We start from the raw sequence: 9,610 nt of genomic DNA, 5'->3' as shown, positions 1-9,610 counted from the left end.
TTAAAGCTAAGGGTACAGCAGTCTGATTTAAATGAGGAGCTTTTGTACGTCGAATTTCAGTAATCTGTTTAGTGAAACCTGATTGGTCAGTTTTACCGAGATTCTCTTAAAGTATTGTTTGCCAAATTGGATTGGACAGTTTCGATCCGTTGGAAAAGTTGGGTGGATCTATTCGGTTCGATCGGTCGCTTCCGACAAGCGGCAAACTGTTCCCAGCATTTTAACAAGGATCGTCTTGATTGACCAGGGTATTTCACAAGGTCAGGGCAATTCTAAAATACAACTCGAGCAAGTGAGTGAATGAAATAATTAACTTCTGCTATCAATTAATCTTAAGTAACCTATACCTGTGAGGAAAAGTGACTTCGACCTCAAGTTTTACACTATGTCTTACTTATTTTGTGTTTTAAATTTTACTTTTTAGGAAAGTCCTGGGTTTCAATGATGAATTTTTTTTTCCTGAGAAGCCCATTTTATACACTTTAAAATGACATATTGTAGGTGTTATTCCTGTAAATGTTTGTTGAGATATGAATTAAGAACTGAATGTGGACAAACTTTTGCTAATTTTTTTGGAATGACATGGGTGCACATAAAAATTTATAAAAAATTCATTATTTATTCTTTTTCTTTCAGATTTTCAGGAAATGTTGCTGACATGTTAATAATTAACTTCTGCTATCAATAATCTTGATTAACCTAAACCTATGAGGAAAAGTGACTTTTACCTCAAGTTTTACACTATGTCTTACTTATTTTGTGTTTTAAATTTTACTTTTTAGGAAAGTCCTGGGTTTCAATGATGAATTTTTTTTTCCTGAGAAGCCCATTCTATACACTTTAAAATGACATATTGTAGGTGTTATTCCTGTAAATATTTGTTGAGATATGAATTAAAAACTGAATGTGGACAAATTTGTGCGTTTTTTAACTGCAGGTGTTGGGTTAAGCAATCAGTTAAACTTTGGTCAAACTGAAGTCTTAGGTCTTCTCTCTTTATAAGATATCACCTACGAAGGTGGAGAATATCGCCCAATATTTCCCCTTATTGCCCGTTCCGAGGTTGCGCGGGAGATTGGGTCAAGTTAGGTTAGCAAATGGCGTCCCCCAAAACAGCCCCATGACGCTTTGCGACACCTAACTTGACCCAATCTCCCGCGCAACCTCGGAACGGCCAATACTAATAAAATGAGAGAGTAAAACGCCGAAGATTGCCGTGGTAAGCCAAAAATGTTTTCCTGGTTACTTTTTTACGGTCTTTTTGAAATATTGCAGCTTGAGTTTGAGGACAGGTTATCGCCTCTCATTTCAGAGCCGTGCTTTCTGGATGCCGCCGTTCTAATAGATGTTTAAAAAAGCATGGACACGACGGAGCGAAAAAAGTTGCAAGATTTCTTCAATAAGATAGTAGACAAAAGTATCTTCAAATGACAGTCACATGGGCATTATCACTTTTGGTTCGAATGAGTCTCTCATATTCGTATTGCACCAAAAAAATATCACAGTGCCGCCTTAACAGTGACGCCTTAAACAAAAGGGTGGCGGACGCCATATTTCATGACTCAACCAAACATGGAATCTGCACAAACCTTGCCGAAGACTGGCGGAGAAAGCAAAAAATATTTACCAGCTAAGGGGGCGACAGACCCAGAGTACTTTGGGTGACATATCCCTTCCGGATATCTAACTCTATTGAGGCAGAGAAATGTGCAAAAAAAACAAACAAATGAACAAATTAATTTGTTGTTGGAGAACAGCAGAACTTACTTAGACAATGCTCAGTTTTGTCGCCTCGTCCGTAGAACAGGGATCCTTGAGCGATTTACCCTTTCTTTAAGTGCCGATGTCACTTCTTAATTTTCATAACCGCTAATGTTTTCTGAATCCTCAATCGACGTTTTAAACGTCTTACTCGAAGGACTTGATTCTGCACGCTGAAAGAGAGAGGGCCAAAAAAAAAAGGCTCAAGTGGATGCAAACAAAGGCATAGACATAAAAATATCAGTTCATCTTTTCAAGAAAACTATTAAGAATTCAGAGTGAGAGATCCTAAAATCAGAGAATCTTGAAATAAATTAAATCCATGTTGTGCAAACGCAGTATTCGAACTGTAACCGTCTTTATCTCTCGGCGCCAAAATTTGATCACGTAACTTTAGCTGTGAAACCGTTTAGACTCAACAAGCCTCAGGAGAAAAGGCGAACCATTCATGCGTCAAATTCTCTGGTGGGAAAATTAATTATCGTACCGACGAAGAACTCGTGTCATCTCTAGGTTCAGCGTTCCTTACAATCAATTCCTTTAACTTTAGACGCTCTTTTAAAATAGGGATGTAGTGCCTTGGGCGATAGCAAGGAGATCTTTGCCATCGCAACCGTCCTTTTCTGCAAGATAAGATACGAACAAAGATCAATTGAGCGGTCAAGTTTGTGTATGTAAAGCTGCAATAAAACGTGTTGTTAAGAAATTTATTTTGCTTACCTTTCCTTTCTTAAGTCTCATTCCATGCGACTGTAGCCAAGAAACAGCCTCTTCAGTAATGCATTTGCTGCTATAATTCATTATTGTGTCCGACGCATGCGGTCTAGGTTCGACTGATGTGATACGCAGAAGGAGCTGCTAAGACGCACTAGCTCAAAAGGACGAATTTTGGAGAGAAACACCTTTTATGACAAAATTTTACTTATTAAAAAATTCACAGCATAAAGTTGAGTAAGTTAATCGATAGTTTATTGTGCCGGTTTCGACCGAGCGAAAAATTTTCTTTTACCGGTTTATTGCCCTAATAACATTCCAACTCCCTACGTCTTTGTGACGTTAAAGTCATGATGGGACTTCCATGTAACCAAAATTGTTGGGATAATTATCAGTCATTTTAAACATTGCACATCGTTGGGGCCAAATTGGTAAATCCTACTTGGTTCTTGGTAGGGCCAAATTGAGAAAAAGTTCCAAAGTAGAATTCATTTGGGCCAATTCAGATTTTGGAGGGGTCGAAATGGTACCTGTCCGATCCGTTTTAGCTTAAATAGTCCAAAACGAGCCTCGAGAGGCCAAACTGGCCCTCATGACCGGCATTGGAGCCAATTTGGCTTTTGGGGTCAATTTGGCTTTCTTCATTTCACAGTGTAATGATCTTTTGCGTAATCAATTAAAAAAAACCATTTAGAAATTACCTTTGCTTGCTTAATTAAAGCAAATCATTTTCAGTTTAGTGATCAATACTTTTTTCCATTTTGTCCTCGTGAAGACAATGTTATTTCAAACCTGTCTATTCCTGTCTATTCTTGGAGCTGACTGTTAACATTATGCTGGACAATTTTTGCTTTTTACACAGTTTTGAATATCAAATTGTGCAATTTGGGTTTTCTTTGAACAGTTCTAAGGATCAGAATATGCAATATGTAGTTTTAAACAGTTTTAAATGACAGAAATGCGATCAACGTTTTTAAACATTTTACACTGATCTTCTCATTAATATGTTTCATTGGCTCGGTTGCCACGAAAGTAAGGAGAGGAGACATTTTGTTACTATCAATAGACGACGCCAGGGTGGGAGTTAATCCAAGGGTGTTCAAACTGAACGTTTTCACGCGGCATGGTCACGCGATAAGGGACGGCTGACCCTCACATTATTACCATGAAGTTGTCAAAGTAAAAGAGAGAAATGAAAAAGAAAACGAAAAAGACATACGACTTTTTTATGGGCATATTTTTAACTGAATCCTCTAAATTAAATTATAATTGTAAAGCACCATTTAAAACATGTTCGCCATGTTTCCTAGATATGCTTATTCAACTTTGACGTTGATCGATATACCCAGAAGGTAAAATCTTCGCATCATATTCTACACGTTTTAATAAGGAAGTTCAACGGGCGGCGAGGTAACATGTTTTACCAAGGCAACATCTACAACTAAATTGATTTCTGCCAAGCTTCCAATCATTACCCAAAAAATAATACAAAACAAAAGAAAAAGAAACATTATCCGCAAACGAAAAGCAAGGTCAAAGAAAAGAAATATTACCATAATGAAATAGCCCTTAATGGAGGAAAATGAAACAGTATTTATTTGTAAATATGCAAATTTACACTGATTTATCTTCAACTTTCAAGAGTCTACGTGATCCGAAAAAGGACTTTCCTTGATATGTATCTTAAGCTTGCCTGGTTAGCAACAGAGCATAACAAGGTAAAATATTTATGAGAAGATCAGAAACTACGTGCTAAGGTATTAACAGCTGTTTAAGGAAACAGTTGAAAATTAGATTATATGATATCTATGTTTAAAAAGCAGAAATGTGAAAAAAGGAAAAAAAGGACGAAAACAAAAGGTAGAATGATGAATTAAGGGTATGCGATATCTCAGCTTCTTTACGGAACAGAAAAAAAAGAGGTTTTAAAGATCGTTTGAATAGAGAACTACTTTGGAGACAGAGAAGAAAAAGAAAAAGTTTTCTTGCCACTATGTCATGTTTATTCTTATTTGAAATATTATTTGAATCTCCCATTAGATTATATTATAATAACATCTCCTGTTTTATAACCAGTAACATAAATGGCTTCTTTGGTTAACAAATGAAGATGCACTATAGAGCAGAAATGAGCAGATTGTTATCAACTATTAAAACAAATTAAAGTGATTGCATGTTAAGATGTTTGCAGGCGGCTCTCACGAACTGATGAGTATAAATAGGGGAGCTTCTTCGCCTGGAGCGAACACTAGTGACCTTCATCCCATCTCACTCATGAAACTGGGAAGCTACCCACATTGCACCATGGCCAAAGCTCTCTTTGGTTTACTGTTCACTTGTTTTTATCTGGAGGCCATGACTGCTTCATTCAAGGAGGAAGGTAACTGTGGATTTATGTCTGCCTGAAAGCTATTTCATGACAGAGCTTGGTGGTTTTCCTTTTTTCGGTGGGGGATTGGGGCATAGGAAGTTCTTTCTACCCTTACGACGCTCTACTGACTTGATTAGGAGAGTTAAATTTCTCTTTTAAACTTAACAATCGTCGCAGAAAACACGTCTATAGTTGAACAGAACGGCATTTTTTCAGGTTACATGAGAGTCCTAATGTTATCATAGCTTTTCTTTCTGATCATTCTAAATTTGGAGGGAAGACTTTTTGTGAATGTCGAAATTACTCTTTGATATTGTAAAGTGAACCTTCAGTAAAGGGGATTCCATAAAAGAGCAGAGTGTCTCGTGTCTAAGAGAGAGTTGTTTTTTTAGTGATAAATCTGTTTTTTTAAATCTGACTGGTCAGTTTTGTCATTATATTTTGGCTATAACCCCTCAGCTATCGTTTGCCTGTTGGGTTAAGTCAGTTTCGATTCGGAAGATAACTTAGGTCGTTTTGTTCGGTTCGGTGGTTTCCTTCGTAAAAAAAACATGTAGCCTAAATTTATCAAGGAAATACTATCCCCTTTCCATCAACTGAAAAAAAAAATTGTAAACAACAACAACAACAAAAAGATGGGTCCATTTTCCAAAGGGATATAGTAAGATCGATATGACAGTTGATATTTCTCTTTGTATTTAGCATAATTAATTCCGAATTGTTTCAGCTAGATGAGAGAAAAATAAGACTGATTTTTAAAAAACTATCCTTACATACTCGAGCAAGTCGGTATACAATACTTTGTATAATTTAAACTTTTATTAAAATGTCTAAATTTCGTCTCTTCATGCGAAGGTGGAGAATATCACCCTGGATTCGTGACCCCTGAATTGGGCAAAGACAAGGACGATGATTGCCTCGGTAAGCCACAACTGTTTGCTTGGGATTTATTAGAAGCAAGTCTTGTTTGTCGTTTTCTCCGCTGTTTAGCATGATTCGCAATCAGCCTTTAATCCTGCCAAAGCTCAGCCGGTGGGCTTCGTAAGGGTTTACAATTGATACTGAAAACGACTTGCCCGCAAGGTCAAAAGGAAATTTTGCAACTTGATTTTGATTGCTAATTAACAGTTTATCGTTTTAACATTTCAGAGCCTTGCGCCCTGGATGTTGCTGTCGTGATAGATGTGTCACGAAGCATGGACAGTGAAGAACGAAAAACGCTAACCGACATCTTCAAAAAGATTGTGGACAAATTGAGAGTATCTCCAACAGGGAGTCACATGGCCCTTATAACCTTTGGATCGGAAGCCAAGAGCAGTTTTACATTTGCAGACAGAAATTACCACAATGCCGACACCTTAAAAGCAAAGGCAAAGGAGGCAATATCTTATGTACCGAAACATGACGGAACCCGTACAGACCTTGCCGAAGACCTGGCAGTGAAAGACGTGTACACCAGAAGAGGAGGAGACCGACCCAGTTTCGGCAATGTAATGATTATTCTTACAGATGGAATATTTTGGATTAATAAAACATGGGATAAAAGGGCAGAAGTTGACTTCGATGTCACAACGGGAATCCTGAAGGTGATAAAATGTAACATTGAATTTAGCATTGTTCAAGGTTTGTTTCAGCTAATGTTAGGGATGTTAATATCAGCGCTATTTTAACTCACTCCTCTCGCATGGAAATGATGTTTTAAGAAAAAAATTAGACCTACCCTAACACTCAGCACTCTTCTTCGTTCACCTTCTTCATTTTCTATCAGCTTCTTGAAATACCTTCCATTTTAGAAAACTAGCTCATATTCATTGGGAAGGTCGTCATTAAGGGTATGTTACTCGGAGTATACCGACTTTATTAAGTAAGGCCACATGTTATGAATAACTTTCAGTGCGAGTATATGTCCTGGGAATACCTCGGCACTGAAAATCGAAACTTAAGCCATGGGGTTTACCTACCAGAAGACCCTAGAACAGAGCAAGGATAATTATAAATTTTTCTTTTCTTAGAGAGGAGGGGTGAAAATAATCGTCGCAGGTATCGGTAGAAAATTATCCAGAGATAACTTGCAAATGGTAGCAGGGAAAGATGGAACAGTATTAACATATGATGATTTCGAGACGCTCAACCGTCAACTCAATAATTTAACGAGGAAAGTCTGTCGTAAGTAGACGTTAAAACTCTACCAGTCATTTTATTTTTATCCGCCCCTTTACGTCTTATGTAACACATGTCAAATTGCTCGTGATAGTGGAGTCACGTGTTCACTTTTATTTAAACGTCTTAGTGTTGCCTGCATGTAAAGGAAAAAGCTATAGCTCACGACGAATTCTGAAGTTGATGTGTTTTTGTGTTGTTGTTGTATGTTGTCTTTAGTGGTGACTTCATGAACAGTTTTTAAATTTTAAGATGGTGATGATAATGATGATGATGATGAAGATGATGACGATGATGATAATGATAATGATGATGATGATGATGATAATGATGATGATGATGATGATAAATTAATTTCATCGCGACGTGCGAGTTAAATTTAAGCACAAAGAATTACCTCAATAAAAGCAAAAAAGAAACCTGAAAGGAAATTCAAGCTTTCGACAAGATTCAAACCCGTGTATTCCAGATACTAGTCAGCCGCTCGGTGCTACCAACTGAGATACGTAGCTTCAAGTTCGAGCAAAGCAAATTCTATTGGTTTCTACTCTCCCATAAGTAATTTGATCGCAATTCAAATGAAATAAATTTATTTGACTTCATCAATTATTCCATAAATTGCATCAGCGAGGTTCATTTCTGCACTCAAATTTCATTTGCAAGTCGAAGAAAATAATAAAATTTCCGTTGCTCACAATCCCCCCTACGTATTTCTTTATAGCTTAGTGTGTAATGCCACGCATCCAACAAGTGTTGCTGGGAAGCTCGCACAAGAATCTCGTGGAAGCCTAAATTTCTCAAACTTATTTTTACTTTGCCTAAATGTAGTTCTCCTGCGAGGATCATTTCTGCCTTTAATATCACAATTAAGTATTTTTTTTCCAAAATCTCGTATATTGTTTTATCTTAAAGAGAAAAACAGGTTTCCTTAAAAGAACCTACTCTGTTATCTTAACTCTTACAACCATTATAGCATCTATTGACGGTCAGTACACACCGTGGTCAGCGTTTTCGTCGTGCAGTAAAACATGCGGAGAAGGACACCAAACCCGCACAAGAACCTGTACCAACCCTCCCCCGTCTACATGTGGAAAGGATTGTACCGGTGCTGATAAGGAAAAAAGGAGTTGCACAGAAAATCCTGGTAAGATGACACTCATAAAATTGACTTACAATAATTATTATTCATGATTTTATAACTACTACACCTTTCAAAATCATGCGAATTCTTACGGAAAAAGCCAGATTTTCGAAATTTTTGTCCTACGAAATTAAGCGATTATATCGCTGTGTTATAACCTTTTAAGCTCTCGCGAAAGATCACAGCTCTTTCCTGAGAAATGTGCAACATGATTGACGCATTAAGGCGAATTTATAAGATCTTACCCCAACTACATGCCATTCCTATGTTATTGAAAAGGGCAGTTATGGTAATTTTCCACGAGGTCGATGATCCAATGATACTTAGTGCCCTTTCATGGTCAATTTGCAGTTATTGATGGTCGTTACGCAGACTGGTTTGAGTCTGAGTGCAATGCAAAATGTGGAGGAGGAACCTTGACTCGCTCGAGAAACTGCACCAATCCTCCACCTAATATATGTGGAAAGGCTTGCATTGGGCCTGCTAAAGAGACTATTACATGCAACGAAGAAGAATGCCCTCGTAAGTCAAAGTTCTGCCCAGTAAAAGATTATCTGTTCTTCTGCATTCTAATTTCCTGTAAATTTTGATTACAAAAAGTAAAGCCATTTACTTTGTTCTTCTCGACACACGGTGCTGGTGTTGATGTCCAAACGTATTCATCTGAATTCCAAGTTGTCTCTTTCCCCTCGCAATAGTTCGTCATAAAGGAGAAAGTGATCTTTTCATAATGTCCTTCAGTAGCATTACAAAAGTAGAGAACAGTTTACAATAAGGTTTTGAACCACTGTGAAGATAAAAATAAAAAAAGGAATTTAAAACAAACCCGGAGAATCGGAGAATTTTTTTTAATTCGTTTTCAGTAAGACTTCGTAAGAGAATACGAAATCCAGTTCATGACCTAATTATGTGGTTTTGTTTAATGTCAATACAGGATGCCCAGTAGATCTGGCGTTTGTTTTCGACTCTTCAGGTACTATTGGGGTGGGTGCTCTGGAAGACGCAAAGATGCTTGTAAAGAAAATGGTAAAAGGTCTAGAACTAGGAGCAGATGAGTCTCGAGTAGCTCTGGTTGTGTTCGCTGATAAAGTTGAGGTTAAGGCTCGATTCAGTGAAAACTTAAGCGTCAAACAATTTCAGGATATGGTACAAAACATGAAAAGCATCGGCAGCCGAACAAGAATCGACAAGGCCCTGGTAGAAACAAAACAAGTGTTTAAAGGGGGGAAGAGATGACGTGTATAAGATTGCAGTGGTGCTGACTGATGGTATACAATCCGAAGACCACGACACTAAAAGCTTGCTAAGTATCTCTGAGCCCTTGCTAAAAGCAGGTGTCCGTGTGATAGCCGTGGCAATGGGAACTCAGGCGGCTAAAGGCAGACTAAGGCTGATGACCGATTCAATGGACGACGTAAAGGAGGAAGATGAAGCCCTGGAATATTTCCAGCAGCTATCTGACA

General features: G+C 37.7%; 1 protein-coding gene across 1 annotated transcript; it reads left to right on the top strand.

Moving 5' to 3' along the window:
- Positions 1-4,656: 4,656 nt before the first annotated feature.
- Positions 4,657-9,383, top strand: LOC149049517 (uncharacterized). The gene is made up of 7 exons (XM_089198023.1): positions 4,657-4,855; positions 5,702-5,767; positions 5,996-6,432; positions 6,859-7,012; positions 7,980-8,150; positions 8,499-8,669; positions 9,082-9,383. Exons 1-7 carry the CDS (start codon positions 4,657-4,659, stop codon positions 9,381-9,383), a joined length of 1,500 nt encoding a protein of 499 aa, XP_089054149.1.
- The last annotated feature ends 227 nt before the right edge of the window (positions 9,384-9,610 follow it).

This window comes from Pocillopora damicornis, chromosome 2 (genome assembly GCF_964200805.1).
Source record: "Pocillopora damicornis chromosome 2, jaPocDami1.2, whole genome shotgun sequence".
Lineage (NCBI taxonomy): Eukaryota > Metazoa > Cnidaria > Anthozoa > Scleractinia > Pocilloporidae > Pocillopora > Pocillopora damicornis.
This window is presented reverse-complemented; position numbering and strand designations above follow the sequence as displayed.

Bases quoted from the DNA above. Each gene is read 5' to 3' on its own strand.
- LOC149049517 (XM_089198023.1), top strand. From the start codon at position 4,657: ATGTTTGCAGGCGGCTCTCACGAACTGATGAGTATAAATAGGGGAGCT. The intron at 5,768-5,995 runs GTAAGCCACAAC...TTAACATTTCAG, and splicing joins CAAGGACGATGATTGCCTCG to AGCCTTGCGCCCTGGATGTT. The intron at 7,013-7,979 runs GTAAGTAGACGT...CAACCATTATAG, and splicing joins TTTAACGAGGAAAGTCTGTC to CATCTATTGACGGTCAGTAC.